This window comes from Simochromis diagramma, unplaced genomic scaffold (assembly GCF_900408965.1).
Source record: "Simochromis diagramma unplaced genomic scaffold, fSimDia1.1 OVJJ01000337.1, whole genome shotgun sequence".
Lineage (NCBI taxonomy): Eukaryota > Metazoa > Chordata > Actinopteri > Cichliformes > Cichlidae > Simochromis > Simochromis diagramma.
In genome coordinates, this window is record NW_024386982.1 from 141,354 (window position 1) to 159,438 (window position 18,085).

The window sequence follows — 18,085 nt, forward strand, 5'->3', positions numbered from 1 at the left end:
GTGAGTGTTAACGCAATGCCAAGGAAGAAAGATCTCAACGTGATTGGAATGCCGCTGGTTAAGAAAGCTGCGTATAAACAAAGTGAAGCATCAATGTAAAGATGAGTGGACCAAAATTCTTCCAAAAAATGCGAGAGATGAATACTTGTACTTAGTTTTTCACAGTCTGCATTTTGGCTTTGTTTGACTAAATAATGATGTGGTGCAATACACCATGAGTCATTGGTCTGATGTTGTATTTACCCAAGTGTAAGACCTGCTATGGACAAGATAATTTTTTATTTCGTCCTGAAATGTAATATCATAGAAATGATAGAAGGTGTACTTTCTTTTAACCTTTATTGTATTTAAAAAGTTATTTTCCAAAGATCAATTTGATCTTTGATTGTGTTATTTATCACTATACATCTATATCTAAGGGGTTTCCTAGCTAAATGGGCTTAAATGGGAGTGAATGCATAGTGACAATGACTGACATATTTAATTAAAGCAAAGAGTCTGTGTTACCCAATTTAATATGCATTTTCTTGTCATTTTATACTCTGGTTAATTAAACCCCAGTTAAGAAACATTTTTATAATGGCACAAGTGATATTCCCTTTGTTTGGCATCAAGACTGTTTTTATATGGAAGTAAAACCCTGTTGAAGCCAGCACCATTGCTTGTGGTTACTGACACTGAGACTCAAGGACAAGTAGAGGCGCGAAACATTCACATTTAATGTGGAAAGTTTTAAATGTTTAAATGAAATTTTAAATGTTTTATCAATAAAAAAACTTGATATTTTTACTACTGATATTTTTTTGGGGGGGCTTGGAATTCAACCCACAACTGCTTTCATTAAGGCTTCACCTAAACGTTGCCTTCATTGTTATTCATGTTTTTAATAAGTAACCGCAAAATCCCCAGATAATATCCTAGAGCTCAAAGAGAGCTTAGGATTAATCACTTGTTACCAAAATGAAAGACCAGAAGAAGAACAACTAACTCTCATCTTTAAGACTTAAGTCATCAAATATTTGTCCTTTTTGCACAAACAATTTTCACACATCCATCAGCTATAATCAATTAATCAACTAATTGCTGCAGCTTCAATTAGAACAGTGACTTACAACTGCTCAGTTGTAAGTTGTGTCTAACAGATTTTAAATTTAGAAATCTTGCTGCGTGTCTGCAACTGAAATATTAGGATAAGCAATAATTACATTGCACCACATCATATGAAATGTGTATAATAATATGGATGGCAGCACATCTTCTGGATTTCCAATTAAAAAGCTGAGATGGAAATATCTGTTCAGGCGACAGGTGTTCAGGAAAATAGTACTTCCCAACACCGCATAAAGCAGATGTACGAAGCGCTCCACAATGAACTCGAAATACTAGAGGGTTTGTAAACTTGTAAATGTCATCATGCAATCTGTATTATCATTTATGATTTGTTTGTATTTATTCATAATGCCCAATTTTGGGGCGACACATTTCTGCAGAGTGGTGCTCATTCCTGCGTTCATAGCTTGTTCCTTCACTATACAACAGACAAAAGGAAAAATGCTGTTTCGTAAAGGTAAATATCACAGAATGAGTTGGAACCAAGTTCCACCAAAATCACCATTCTGAGCAACAACTTCCAATCAGACTGCAGCCAAACATAAAAACAGAGCCATCCACATCTGAATGTTAACTGCATCCGAGTAGTCCTGCCCGTCCTAGGAATCTCTCACACACACACACGCACACACACGCACACACACGCACCTTCTTGCTACCACCCTCCCAACATTAGGCTGAGCCAGGCACGGTTGCTAGGCAACCATAATTCATGGACTGGCAATAAATGTATGTTAGCATGAAAATATAAAACTGAGGTACAGAGAAGAGAGAAACTGAGACAGACAGAGACTGAGAAATAAGAGCTTACCTTTATTCCCTTCAGCCCATTAAAATAATTATCTGTATTGTTCCGCATTTAACAAGCAGGTTAATCACAATCAAAGAGTCTGAATCTGAAAAAATCTGAATATATTTAAAAGTTATTTACAACAGTCTATTCACCTAAAGTCAAAGCTGACAGCTTTCTGTGTTTTTTCAAAATGATACTTAATATTACAGCAGGTACACTTCATATGGAGACAAGAGACAAAAAGGCTGAAAGATCAAGAGTGGGAGATGAGAAAGTTTCATTCTTAACAAACATTGGAGCAATCTTTATTACTGAGACTGACAAGTACTGATACTGTTTCCTCTGAACAACCATTTTTTTTTTGACAGTTCAAGTAACTATGAGTCTCGAGTCTGGCTTTCATTTCTTTACTGTATCACACAGTGAGCCACATGTGAATGTCACCGCTAAAAGCAAGAGTTTCACTTTACTGTGAAACGAAGATTGAACATAAGAAGAAAATGTCAGATCAACCAGCTGCCATGATTGGCCTTCAAATAACACTGCCCTGGGCAATATCCTCTTTCACACAGTTAAGCTGAATAAACCATTAAAGAGTACAGTTAAAAACATATAAAGCTGTCAGTTTGACTCTCTTGGAGTTTCCATTTCCTTGAAATAAGTACATTTGTACTTTTTGTACCTAATTGAAAAGATAATTTTGCAATCATGTGTTTTTGTTTATAGATTTCCATCCATCTTCTTCCACTTATCTGATTTAGGGTTGTGGTGGGGCTGGAGCCAATCCCAACTGTTAGAGGTTGAGAGTCAGGGCACCAGTCTGTGGCAGTGCTAACACAAAGAGAGAGCTATTCACCCCTACAGCCAGTCTACCAGTTAACCTAACATACAGGACCCAGAGAGAACCCACACACACATGCATAAATTCCACACAGAAAGGCCCCATCTTGCCAGTGGATTTGAACCCTTGGACCCTCTAGGTATGAGACAACAGTGCTAACCACCGCACCACTGTGGCATCTGTTTAAGGAATCATTAATATTATACTGAAATGGCCTAACACAGCTGAGTTTACGATGATTATTTTTTAGGCTAATTATAAGCCATTGAAGATCAGATATATTTAGCCCAGAAAAGAACATCCACAGATGCTGATATTTAGGACTTGGCAACAACTCCGTGTATGAAGGGTATGTAGTTAGATTATTAAAGAGGTTTTTAGAGGGAAATAAATGCAAAACCCTTTATTGCGATGGTCAAATCTCCTCCATCTAAATGTATATGTGAATTACCAAAATATGGCTAAATACAAAAACCAAAACTGATTTAAAGACTTAAAAATATCAACAAACGTCTCTGAGATCATCCATGGAAACACATTTGTCACAACAAGTTTATCTTGACTAACACAATAAGTAAAGAAAAGCTTGGCAGTGGATTTCAAGCTTCACATTGTCACACAAACAGCAGTTCAGATTGTGGCTGCCGTATGCGTCGTGTTCCTGTAAACTCTGATCACCCAACCCAATCAACCGCACATTACCGAATTTAGTCACCCACACAACATATTTTGTTCATTAAGTGCTGTCAAACCCGGTATCGAACTATACGTGAATGAAAAGAGAATCTACATCTGAGTGTGTGCATATACTTTTCAACATCAAACATGGTAATGTGACCTCATTGTGTGCTTTTTAAACATTTTCAGCACATTACACACACACACACACACACACACACACACACACACACACACACATATATAGTAACATAAAATTTAAATATCCAAAATCCATTTTCTTATTGTTTAATTGATTTTAATCATGTGAATTATGTTTATGCTTTTAATCAAGCATGATTTGATGGTAAGTGGAACGAGATGATGACTGTTCATCTAGGGCAAATGTAGTGTGTACCTCACTTTTAATGTGAGATGTTGTTGGAACAAAAGTTCAGTCAGTTTTTCCAAGGTAAATACATAACAACTAACAAGGGAACTGTTGCATCCATGCTGAGGATTATATGTTTTACAGTAAAAATACCATCTAACATGTCAAAAGAAAAAAAAGATTTTGTATCAGAGAAAAAAAATAAGAATTTACAAAAATGTAATTGAATTGAAAAATAATTTAAATACACTACACAAGGACATAAAATTGGAAAGAGTAAAAAACAAACACTAAATTCTTTAAATCAAATAGGTTCCTATCATCGTACTAAGGCCAATGTTACAGCAAATTGTAACTTTCCATTAACATTGACTCCCTGCTTTGTGTGTGCAGAACCCTCAGTGTAAACTCACAGAACTCAGACTTCAGCCAAAAGAAAAAAGAAAAAAAAAAAGTCTACTCAGACTCATTTTGCGTAGGTCTGCATTTTTTGATTCCATGTGAACTTGTGTGTACAAACCACAAGAAGAGCCATACAAACCTTGTGTTTGTGAGTAGACACCAATTAGAACAAAACTGGCTTAAAGTGCCTGCACCAAGGTCTCGCATCAAATGTAAAGGGGCGATTTTGAAATGAATCATGTAAAGCTACTCTGGTAGTTATATTCGTAAATCCATCTTTGAAATTTTATTTCCCTACTAGTAAAGCATAAATGCCAGGTGTATACACAGTGACTTATTTGGAACCACTTACCACAGACAGAGTGCTAGTCATTGGGCCACCATCCCGGCTGAATGTGCTTCCATCTTGGCTCAACATAGTGGCCCCATCCTGGTTACCAGGCATGCTGGGCAAATCCATGCCCTGCAACTGGTAGGGGTGGTGTGGAGCTGAACTGGAGGGAGGGTCCAGAGAGTGATACGGTCCAGATGGGGAGTTGTGGGGGAGGTGAGGGGGTACCATGTGATCTGGCAGGGTAGGAGGAGTGATGGGTGGAATGTTGAAATCATCATCGCCCAAACCACTGACTGGGTATGACTAAAGACAGACAGGACAATGAAAATAAACAAATACAGTTTAGTCAGGGTCACTGTATTAAATAAAATATTGAGTCAACATTAGCAACATGGTTCTGCTCAGGGATTCCTTGTTCTGTCACACATGGAAAGTACGAGATGGAAAGAGCAGCAGCAAGATCCCAGCACAGAAGAGAGCAGGTATCCGTGACAACAGATATGACAAAGATTGCATCAAAATAGAAGCTGTAGTGGAAGTGGGTTGCAAAGAAGCTTGCATGTATGCAGTAACATTGGGCAGGGTAAAGTAGCTTAAACAGCACACCTTACATGTGTAGAAGCTAAATCACCATCAGCTCATGACTGCTGGTATGATATCAGATTTTGACTTCATGGCTGACCTGAACTAACAAGCATCCTGCCCCCTTGCTCGTAGGGGGCAAGACGCCCCCCTACGAAAAAGCTATTGGCATCAGCAGGAAGGAAAACCTCACTTTTTCCGATCGTGGCTCAAGAGTTGGTAGTTCGTCTTGTAATCGGAAGGTTGCCGGTTCGAGCCCCGGCTCGGACAGTCTCGGTCGTTGTGTCCATGGGCAAGACACTTCACCTACCGCCTACTGATGTTGGCCAGAGGGGCTGATGGCGCGATATGGCAGCCTCGCTTCTGTCAGTCTGCCCAGGGTAGCTGTGGCTACAACTGTAGCTTGCCTTCACCAGTGTGTGAATTTGAGAGTGAATGAATAGTGGAATTGTAAAGCGCTTTGAGGGTCTCGAAAAGCGCTGTATAAATGCAACCCATTATTATTATTATTATTATTATTACTTTTAATAGGAATCAGCCTCTGACAGAACCAGGCTCAGAGGCTGGGGTGATGGGAAGTAGGCATTTATTTAATGCCAACTAGACTTCTAATTTTATTAAGCCAATGTACATTGCTGTTGCCTCATGGGCACTTCATTGGTGTTGGAAAAAGTCCAACTATCCATCGTTGTTTCCTTAGAGTGTTGAATCTACACTGTACTTTGAACAGATGTGGGCATCCATGTGGCTTGCAAATACGGGATATGATCGCTGGAGGGTATAAACTAAACCATCAGCTATTGTGGGCTGGCGCTGAGATCAGCTGATCTACCAGAAATGCTGAAATTCATGGCTTTAGTGCTTCTTAATATTATCTTATTAAACAAACAAACATTGCTATGAGCTTTCTGAAATGTTATGGATGTTAAAGTCAGGTGTGGGGTAGCTGACATAACATGATGGGCAACACTTAAAACTTGAAGTGACTGGGCTATGTTGCTTTTAGCAGAGTGCACAACTTAAAGAAAATCAATAATAATTGCATAGGGGTCTATAGGAGTACAAGAGTCATAAAACATTACTGTCAGAGTTATTAAATGACTGCGAGTGGAAAAACTACACACCATTGTTTCCTCAGACTCCAGTCTACAGCTCCGTATTGTGTCATGCAGTCTGTCTTCGTCAGCCACAGCTTGTATCATAGACTAATTATCGCTAATGATATTCCCCGTCTTGAAAGAAAAGCCTCGTGAACAAATACTTGCTCATTCAGTGACACAACAATACAGTAATTTATATGTACAAGCCCATTTTGCCTGAGAGAATAGACACAGGCAGGTTTTTGTGTGTAAAAAATACAAAGGTGCTAATCTGACATACAAAAAAAACCAAAAAAAAAACAGGAGCAGTCCCCATATCATAACAAATTATGCTGAGAGCAAAGACACATGAGAGGGAGACATGAAGAGGGAAATGAGTGAGAGAATCATGCAAGAGGAGTGAGAGATAAAGAGAGGGAGAGAGGCAGTGTTAGAGAAGCCCTCTCATACTAATCTGACAGAGGAGATCTTTTATAGAGACTGACAGTCTTTTCTGCTTGGCTAGCCACACCAGTCTCTCCATCTCTTACTTTTTTTGCTCTTCATCTCTCACCATCCCTCTCCTTCCACCCCTCTTTTGCTCTCTCTCCTAATCTCATCCTCAATTTCCATTTCATCTCTCACTCTTTTCTGCTCTATCTCAAACCCCCATGCAGTGTTGAGTTACAAGTTGCATGACTTGTGAACTAAACGATGAGTTATACAGTATAGGTTCACTGTGGAACTCACTGCCACCGTGCTAAAACACGGTTCCACTTATAAGTTTCCGCTTCAATTTAATATTTAGGAAACAAGATATAAAAATAAAACAAAATGATCAACAAATTGAAAAAAATACTTTCATTTCCCTTCATTTTGTGCTCATGTTCTCTATATTTTATTAATAACCAACAACTCATATTATATGCCATGAAGCTTGTTGTGCAGACTAACAAAAGCTAACTCACATCAGTGAGTCAAACTGCTGCACTGGGTCACAGAACACAGCAGACATGCATCGCTCCCTCTCACATCTTTCAGTTTTAGGCAAATTTAAAACTACTTTGATTTGGCTGCCATTCAACAGTCAATCTACAAAACAAGTTTGTTAAATAAGTCTTTATGGGTGTGTCATGTAATCCCAGTATCAGCTTAGAAGGGCTACGAGGTAGCACCAGCACTGGCATTACCAGTGATGTCTTGACTGTGTCTTTTCATAACTTCACAGCCTGAGTACTTATCAACTTCTTACACGAGTAGCAAAGTTTTAGGTGCCAGGGGCATATTTTAAGATGCTTTTGCACATTCTAAACAGTGCAAAAGCAATTAAGTCAAGCAATATGTCATACGGTGGAAGCGAAATAGATAAATGCTGCATATAGAAAGAGTGTTTTATTAATCCCAAAGGGGAATTGCACTTTAAAGGAGCATCAAAATGTTGAATATGGATTGAAGATTTGCATGATTGAATAGTGACGCCATTTATTCTCTGATACTTATTTTGGCTCTGTCCTGTTGCTGTAAATACAATCTCGAGCACAACTCTGAATAGTCCCAAAATAAATGCAATTCAGTTTTCAGTAAACTGTACTAAAACAACAAACACAGTCGCTAGCCATACTGAAATGTTACCAAGCTATTTCATTAAATAAAATTATGGACACCAATGTTTTAATTGACCAAAATCTGGTCAGAAACAGTAAATCTGTGAAGCCAAAATGAAAATAATTGGGCTCTATAGACGAGAGACAATTGGAAGATAATTTAGGGAAATGTCAAAATGAAAATAAATGATAAATAACTGAATACATGAAAGATCAGTAATGACATATAACAGGATACAGTACCTCACATAATGCAAATCAACTGCACTGTTAATGTTCTGTGACTTAGTAATTTAATCTGAAATGTTAGCCTTTAATTATTGTTAAAGAGGATCAACAACCAACATGTAACTTTAGCATCTAATTAAAGAAATGTACCACTCATTTTCACTGTTGTACTCATCCATCTGTTTCTCTGCAACTTTTCAAACTACTCATGGTTCTCCACAGCTTACACTCTGCTTACGATGAATATCATTATATTCTATGTTTTAACAACATTTCACAAATAGTACATTTCCCACAAATTCTCTGTGATCAGCCCCACATCCATTTTATTGTTTACAGTGCATGTGTGGTCAAGTGCAGTTCAACTATAGCTTAATTATAAATGGCACAACTATAACAGTTTCGGGAGGCATTATGTTATCATTTTATCATCAGTCTCACCTGACTAAGGTGTGTCTCGATTTCTGAAAGCAGTTCTTGCCTATGCTGTCTGTGGACTTTTGTGAGGTGATTTCTTTTTAAAAATAACCCACAAGGGAAAAATAGCTAAATCTTGCAAGAATGTTGTTAAAGTTGCGAGAGTACGTGACACTTCTACATTAAAATAAAACAAAACTTTACATACCAAACCATTAAGTAAAACTTGATCTAGTGCAGTAATTTTACTAAAACCTGTGTGACCAACTACATAGCCCTACAAGCGTATTGGGTTTATCGGGCAACCATCAAGCCGAATGGTCCGTTTTCTTGGATCACTGTTACACTGTTGAGCTCTGAGCTGTGCATAAATTATACTGCTTGTCTGTCTGCCTCTCTCCCTCCCTCTCCAACTCTGTCATTCCTTCAACTTCTGCATAAATTATTCTTCTCCTTCTCTCTTCCATTCATGTTGGTAGTACAATAGACTGTTCCTTGTGCAATTGGAACTCCTAGAAAGACTAATGTAGTCAGGATTAAGCCCTTTCTCACATGTAGTGTTCGTGTTACAAATGCATGTCTCACAACTCCATGTTTATTTCATAAAATTTAAAAAAAGCACATATGAATGTGAGTAATATGTTGCCAGCATTTACAGAAGGAGGTTATCAAATACATTTGCTGCAGACAGGTTGCTGATTTGTGAAGTATCCAATGGGCATTCAGTTAGAATTTCTTAAATTTACAATACTGTGAGTTGCTTAAAAGTCAATATTCAGTATGACCACTTTTATTCTTCAGCACAGATTCTGATCTTAGGCAAGCTTTCTTTCCAAAAGCTCTTCTTTGGCTGTTCTGTTCTCCGTCAAGATAATGTTATACATGTTATATCAATAATGTTAAGGTCTGGTTCAGGGGATGTCAGTTCTTAACTGATGGTAATCTATCCAGGCACGCTTTTATTCCATTGGCTGTGTGTTTTTTCAGATCATTGTCCTGCTGAAGAATGAAGTTGTTGTCAATCAGACACTTTCCAGATTGTATTCCATGGTGCATCCAAATCTGATGGTACATGCAATCATTATTTCATCAATATTGACAAGATCTGCAAAAGCACTCACTGGAATGAAGCCCCAAACCACAACTATGTTTTACAGACGACTGTAGACACTCAGTGTTGTCTCTGTCCTTTGATGATAGTTTGAACCAAAAGTTTTAAAACGGGATTTATCCTTCATAAGACCTGTTCTAGGACTGATGGATTATAGCAAAATAAAAATATAATCATGATTATTTTACTACAGTTATTCATTTACTTAACAATCATGTTGTTAATGAACTTTACAAAATGTGTCTTTTAACAGTTGATTGCCTTGAACTTTAAATGTAGCCTAATTAACATGAAAAACAAATAAATGGTAGAAATAGAAGGTGAAGGTGGTGGGGGACACAAGGTCATATATCAAGGTCTCATAAGAAGTCAGACTCCGATTAATGGCTGTTTCACTGTAAAGCCAATTATGCAGCTGGAGCAGTTGCTTCCTGCAAGTCTTTGGTGGCCTACAGTCTCTAGAGTGGGGTGATTAGGGCCATGGTGGATTACCTGTTGCCCTTGCATACATGCACAGTAGTCACACAGATAGTCGGTCAACAGCCAACCAACACCTCAAACACATACAGCCAAAACTGGACCAGACAAGTCCCTTGATGATCCGGAGACAAACAGTGAGTGAATTTGGGCTTTTAGATAGAGGTGAAAGTGCACCAGGTTTAAAATGAAAATCTAATTTTATCCCTTATTCATTATCACTGAAGGCCAAAAATCATAGAATTAAAATTCTACTGACACATGGTGGGGTGGTAATTAGAGTTTTTTAATGTCCACTAGTGGCCAGCTGTTACAGCAGCTATACAGCAGTGTGTGATGCATAAAGCCCTGGTGCACGTGGGTGGGGATTTACAGAAAATGATTCCACTGTGCTGTGAATCTTTCCTGTGTCTTCATAAAAAAAAAAATAGTGCTTGTAGAAAGATGATGTTTAAATTGATTGTGCAGAGTAAACTGAAGAGATACACATACACTGACTGTATCCTCTGAGAGCTGGATGTAAACACACTCACACAGAAGCTACAGTATGGTTTTATGAAAGCTGAATTTCTCAGTCAGTTGTCTTCCTGATAAAACGCGGGAGCTTGTTGAGAAACAGACAAAGCAAAGAACATCGAAACAATAGTGTTTTTTAGATTTTGGAAGACTTGGTGCCCCGACATATCTTCCACTGACATATTAAATTTGTAATTCACTGATACATCATGATTTTCCACACTGCAAAACACAGACTGAAGAGAAATGTTGCATGAAGATATGTTGACGAGTTTTACTGGAAACAAACTGATATCTTAAAATAAAATGTAAAAAATAAATAAATAAATAAATAAATAAAACCATGAACTAACGAAGGTAAAAAAGGCAAGAAAACAAATCTGTCAGACTCTTTGATTATAGTGTTTGTTGTGTAAACTGAACAGACAAAACCTAAAGGTCAAGGTCAAAGCTATCTAATAATAAACATCAAACCTCTTTTGTATGATACACAGCTCAGATTTTCATGAAAGCACATGAAAGCTAAATTATACGAGATGTACAGAGACTGTTTTTGTTGTTTTTGTCTCAGATGCACTCACTAAACCATATCTTGCTGCATCAGTAAATATATATTATGACTATATACCTCATATGATGAATAAAAGCTGATTTTTCCTTAGACCAGGTCAAAATACGCACAATACAACATACAAAGTTCATGGTTTAAACACAATTAATGACCTTTGACTAATACTATGATTAGAGGCTGTTAAGTCATACTTAACTGCACCACCTTTAGACATGGAAAATAAAAATAAGCAGCATCAATGTACAACTGTAGGTGCAAACATATTGATCCCAGAGATCAGTTGTGCATTAAGGTTTAAATGATCTGAATGACTTTTCCCACAAGGTTGGCTAGTGTAAGCCAAAGCGTCACAGTTTGGGAACTCACCAATTTCTGGTCAGTCTGTTCGTTTAATAAAATAAATATCATGTACAAGTGAAGTCTAAAAATTCAAACTGATTTCAATCTGGGCGTGAGTTTACTAGAAATTGGGGCAAATGCCTTCCACCTAACTTAGTTGCTGTAAGCATAATGTGCAACTCCAGTTGAATTCTGGGTATTGCAGGCTTTGACAAAGAGATAGTGCTGCAATGATACCAACACTTCAGCTGCATAAATTCTCATCTGATTTTGCGCAAGCGTTATAGATGTGAAATGCTAAATTCCAAATAATCTGCAGTCAATGCTTTTACTTGGTACAGTTTTCTGTGGACACCTGGAAGTGTTTGGTTTTGTGCATGTAGAGGTGTGTGTCTGTATGGACATTCACCCAGGGCAGGCGATGTGTTTCGGCCATGTGTGCGTCTCTCCTCCAGTGCTGTGAGGGTGGTGTCACCTTGCTGAGAGGGTGAGGTGGATGTGGCACACGAAACTGTGGGAAGAATCACAAAGACAAATACAAATTCAAATGGGCCCAGAGGTCAGAGGGAGGTCAGAGGTCAAATCAAAAGGTCATGAAAAGCAGCAAGGAGAAAGCAAGAGACACACACAGAGACAGAGTGAGATCAAGTTTTCACTCACATAAGTAAAGTTCTGTCTTTATAAATGGCTAATATTGCTTTGCTTTATGTGAAAGTTGGGCTGCAATGATACCGAGGTGATAGAAGGAGCAGAAAGAGAGAAAGAGAAGCTGTAAATAAATTGCTTGTTTGTTTCCTCCACAGCTAATCCCCGATAAGAAAAGGTTACCCGGTGCTGCACAGCTGCAATGAGACCGAGACAAACACATAAAAACATCATTGTGACACAGTGCTACAAACAGGCTAGTCACTTTGAGTAAATGTGGCGATCACCACGTTCTTTTTAACACCACTGTGCTGCTGTGATTCATTTCTATGCACTCACATTTCAAACTCTCCTGCTAACACAACAACCACCGACCAAAAACTAATTTGTTATTGGATATAAACATGTTCACATTATCACATACTGTAAAGAAAGTTATTTTCATGATATAAATCCATCTTTTCTCGAATACAACCTCCATACTCTTGGATTTGCAGGTCAGTTTTTCTATAAATTGTACTTCTTGTATCATACTGGTACATTTACTTCACTCAGCAGTTTAGTTTTTCCCACCCTTTTATTTGCCTCTGTGCTGTTATGCTTGATATTCTGTATCAGCCCACGAATCTTCATGACTTTGCTGATGCCCTGACTTTTCCTCTAGCACTACCATGAGGTTTAAAGTGAGTTTTCTTTTGTTTTGTTTTGGGGGGGTTTTAACACCTAGCACCATTATCAGATGATATATATATAATCATCTGTTCCATGATGTTGTAAACCAGCAACATGGAAAAGAGGGTCAGATGACTTCTCATAAAATTCTGCTGCACTGCGTGGAAGTATTAACAGCATGTATGTGAACTTTAACCTGCATCAAAAGAAGACAATGTACATGTGAAAGGTCATAGAGAGCACAAAGTTCCACACATGTCAGAGGCATTTAAAATACCATTTGGTTACTGAGACAGCTTCAAATGGCTCGCAGCTACATTAAGATAGAACAGATAATGTTTGACCAGTGCGTGTTTTCTGAGTGTTTTGTTACTGTTAGACTAACTACTGTAGGAATCAGAATGTAACTCTCAAATCAGTGCTGGGTGCATTTGTCTGTAAAGCAGTAATGTGAAGATTTCTAAATTCAGAAATCAAGTTGCAGTTACTAATCATTATACAGCTACTCTCTTACACAAAAACTTTTTGTATACGCATGAATGATGTACAAAAAAGAATTCCCATGGGCATGAGATTCCAGACCAATTAATGTGTCAATTTTCACATTATTTAAAGTTTTCTACAATAAATATAAGCATGTGATGGTAAACACCATCCTCGCTTTCCTCATCACTGCAGTGTCCATAATTAGATGGTATCACATTACAGTGATTTTGTAAAGCGGAACAGGAAGCCAACGCATTATATTTCTGCATCGATGTCTTGTCTTACCCATACTAGTTGATTAGTCTATGAATTTATTTCATAGGCTAATCAGTGAAATGAATTCAACAATTAGTCACCTTTACTTTTTTTACCGTTACCAATTCTTTACATTACCAATTCTTTCATGTAGAATTTTCTGTAGAAAAAAAAAAAAAAAAAAAAAAATCACAATACCTTTAGACTGCATACCTACACGTATTATTTTTATGCCGTCCAAAGCACTGATTCACCTGTCTTTCTCCTTGTTTCTGCATTAATACACTAACATTACTGCCACTCCATTAACATTTCCAAAAATGACAAGGATGAGGGTCAGACTTGACTGAAATTGGTTCCATTCATCACAACAACCTGCCTTTATAAAGGCAGTGGTGATTCAATAATAAAGCCATAAATTCTTATTCCACACACACAACTCCCCATCTTCTTATGGCAAAACACTATGAATAAAACATCAAATCATGTATTTCTTTACTGCACAATATTCTCTATATTGTACTCTATGAATAATGTATCTATAGTAGTGCATCTTATTAATATAGGCTTTGCTTGGTGGTGAGGTAATTCTGCACTAACAAACACACATCTTAGGCTTCCCTTAGGAGCTTGAAGTGTACTTTCAAAAGCAGCAACACCCACTTGCTGTGTAGTCTATGCAGTGTACTGTTCTAGGGCTGTTGCTAAGTTATCTTGTAACAGCTGATGTTTACTATGTTGATCTCACTTTATATAATGAACAATTGTTCTCTAGTGGAAATTTTCCCATTTTTCATGACCATATTTTCAGGTAAGTTGAAATTTAAATGAAAGCAGACCCTTCATAGCGCTTTTTTCCCCCCACAAATCTAAAACTCAAGGATTTGAAGTTTGTATCACAGAAGACAAAGAAAAACAATTATTCCCACATTTAGGATTACCAGGAAATACTTCTGATTGACAATGACAATTATTTGATTAAAATAATTTTCTATAGGGGTGCTGTGCCAGTGCAATTTGGGTTTTGGCGTAAAGAAACATACCGTTGGTATTTACAAAGAGAGCGTAGTGAGAAAACTGCATACATATATACATAGATAGATAGATAGATAGATAGATATACACACATACACACACATACACACATACACACATACATACATACATACATACATACATACATATATTAGGGGTGCAACGATACACAAAATTCACGGTTCGGTTCGGTTCGATACTTTGGTGTCACGGTTCGATATTTTTTCGATACAAAAAAATGTTCATGCATTTTTAATTTGTCATTTATTAAAATTATAAATATATATTTTAACTCAAAAGTACAGTTTTTAAATTTAACCCTAACCCTTGTGCGTGTTTTTTATTTTGACAGCGAATGCGCACCTGCGGACCACTTATGTGCAGCCCTGGTTATTTAGCTCATCATATTGCAGCCACAGAAATTCTTTTGTCCATGAAACCATAAAGCTGCTCTTTCTTTTTGCCTTATAGTCTGATTTGTCATAACTTCTCCGTTTTGTGGTAAGCTTTTCTTTGGCTGTCACTTCTTCACCCTGACCTGTCTTATTTGGCTCAGCAGAACTGAAATGCTTTTACACGCTCACTCACATAAGCTCAGCGATTCTCTGCGCGATCAACCTCTCACATGTGTAAGCTGCGGGAGATTTCGCTTGTCATGTTTGCATAGTAAGCTAACGATTAATAAGACGATGTCAGAGGAATTGGTGCACAAATTATCATCACTCACAGATCAGTGCTGTCGCTCTCTATACACAGTTCGCACGATTGCAAAGTGAAAGCAAAAAAACAAGCGCAAATTCAAACGCGACTTCAATATGTCACATATTGACAGTGGCTCACCGATGCCAATGACATAATTACCCAGCTACATTTCTGAAAGAATGCAAAAGCATTGACATATATTTTTCCTACAATAGCCCGACGGGCAGGGAAGAGATAGATTTTGGTAGCCCGACTGAAAAAATCGCTAGCTCCGGGACGTCGGGCTAGCGATATTGCAAGCCCTGTATCTGATTGAGGAATCACTCATCTTTGGAAAAGAGAGTTTATTACAGAGAAATGGCTCTTTCCAAAATAAAAGCTATACTATCCGCTTCTTCTGGGCTATATTCTCAGCAGCATAAGGAGAATCATGTGCTAACAGCTGTCTAAATGACTCGGCTAAAGTTAGTAGCATGCTTGCTTTTTTTTGTCTGCTTCCACTTGTCTTTGCACTAGGATGATGTCGGCGTAAATGTGCAGTCATATTCGTTGTGTTCCCACTAGTGCTTTCAGGTTAATCTCGTTGAAATGACCTTAACGCCACAACACGGCAAATCTCCGTTAACGAGCTACCGCCGATCGCTCCGTGCATGGGGCTAGACGGCAAACACGTTAACGAGCTAACTGCGCTAACACACTAGTTCACACCAATGTAATTGAGCATTGCATGGCACATCCAACATACTGTTTTACTTTAGTCCATGACTCGCTTACCTTCAGGGTCATACGTCACATGAAAACCAAAATAATTCCAAACGCCAGATCTGAATGAGGTTCAATTTGCCTGTTGCAAGTAGAGCTTAACTTCTGTCTCGCTAGCTTGCCCTGCGCTCTTCCTTCTGACTATGCTGTCTGTGTTGAGCGCTCAGTGGATCTGCGCTCGACAGTGCAGCCTAGGCGGAGTAGTCGAACGCAGATTCACTGAGCGCTCAACACAGACAGCATCGTCAGAAGGAAAATTGATAACATAAATTACAAATGTTGTATTGTTCGATACATATGCGTACCGAACCGAAAGCACTGTATCGAACGGTTCAATATCGATACGAATATCGTTGCACCCCTAATATATATATATATATATATATATATATATATATATATATATATATATATAGGAGGCCTTTTTCTCTTCTCCCGTGATGCCCTGCTGTGTAAAGTGCAGCTGTTTACAAAGTAGTCTGCATCACGAGTTCCCTTATAACAACTTTGAATACAGGTGATACGACTTGCTTTGTCTCATTGGTTTTTCAAACTAATCCCTAAATCTCAACTTCCCCCTCTTAGTAAACTAATCTACCCAACTTATGTATATTCAAACAGTGACACACACACACGCGCACACACACGCACTCCTCCTATTAATGTCAGAAAACCTTCCAAGATCACATAGTAAAGCTACATTTCTGCATGCTGTAGTTTAGATTGCATTTATCTTATTTTATTTAAATTTGATCTTTTAATGTACTTGAGATTATTTACATATTTTTGAAGTAAAAAAAATATTTTGATACATTAATAAATGTAAAATGATAAATGATAAATACAATGAAAGTGTTGTTTTTGTTTGTTTGTTTGTTTGTTTTTACACGTTGTATACAATTATAAAACACTAATCTCTAAAATGGAAACCAATGAGCAGTTCATTCTGAAACACCAGTGTTTCTTCTCTTTTGAATATTTATTATTGCTCATTAATAAGACAATTGATAGATTACTCGATTACTTAAATAATCGATAGCTGCAGCCCTGACTCACAATGCAGTATTATTGGGATTTTTAAAATTTGTGATATGGTAAGTATTGCAATAACATGTATTGTATCTATCACCATTTTTCAACTGCAAATTATGTCCTGAAAGTTAAACTTTGACAAATCTGACTTACATAACAACATAAAGTTATCTCACTTCATTTTTTTTAAACTCCAAAATAGTATTCTCAGACACTGTCAATAAAATCTGCCATAAATGTCGTCATAAGACAGTTTGATGTCAGTGAGCAACTGAATGGGGTCAAGTTGGCAAGTACATGCAGTCCATTTCTGATAATACAGCAATTAACTGTGATAAACTGTCTAAAATCACATATATGAATTTGAGTTTTCAGTGGAGTCAAATTAATGTAAGTTTGCTTGTCTAACGTCATCTCAGGATTTTGGTATGTAAGATTAGCGCATTTGTTATATTCCCAGATCATTTTTATTTATTTAATAAAATATCAATATTTGATATCCCTGCATTGCTACATACATTGTAATACTATGCTGTATCAAACTCCCCCAATACACACACACACACACATACACACACACGTACGTGTGTGTAGTCATATCCTTGTGGGGACATCTCATTGACATAATGCTTTTCCTAGCCCCTTACCCTAACCATCAAAAATGAATGCCTAACCCTAACCCCTACCCTAAACGTATCCATAACCTTATGGTAACCCTGACACTAAAACCATATTTAGAGTCTCAAAAATGCCTTCCAACTTGTGGGTACCGGCATTTTGGTCTCCATAAAGGCTGTTGGTCCCCACAAGTATAGTGAACTTTCAATTTTTGGTCCCCACAACGATGTCTAAACCGGTACACACACACCTGCTGCCTTTGTTTACTCCAGATAAATGACAACCACACTGCATGATTTTAGAAAAAAGGTAACATTCATCCCATGAAGTCACCATGTTACACTGATCCATGGTGCAAGATATCCCCAAGATAATTTGGCTGCACGTCAGAGAAGCTGCAACTTTCTCAAAATGCACTCTATGCGT

At 37.7% G+C, this 18,085-nt stretch overlaps 1 protein-coding gene across 1 annotated transcript in view; it reads right to left on the reverse strand.

Annotated features, from left to right (window-relative positions):
* Positions 1-18,085, reverse strand: part of tox (thymocyte selection-associated high mobility group box) — a 71,626-nt gene that overhangs the window by 18,107 nt on the left and 35,434 nt on the right. The window contains exons 3-4 of the mRNA XM_040039527.1: positions 11,862-11,963; positions 4,547-4,831 (exon numbers count right to left, since the gene is read on the reverse strand). Of these exons, the coding sequence (XP_039895461.1) occupies positions 4,547-4,831; positions 11,862-11,963 (387 nt within the window). The remainder of the gene's footprint in view (positions 1-4,546; positions 4,832-11,861; positions 11,964-18,085) is intronic.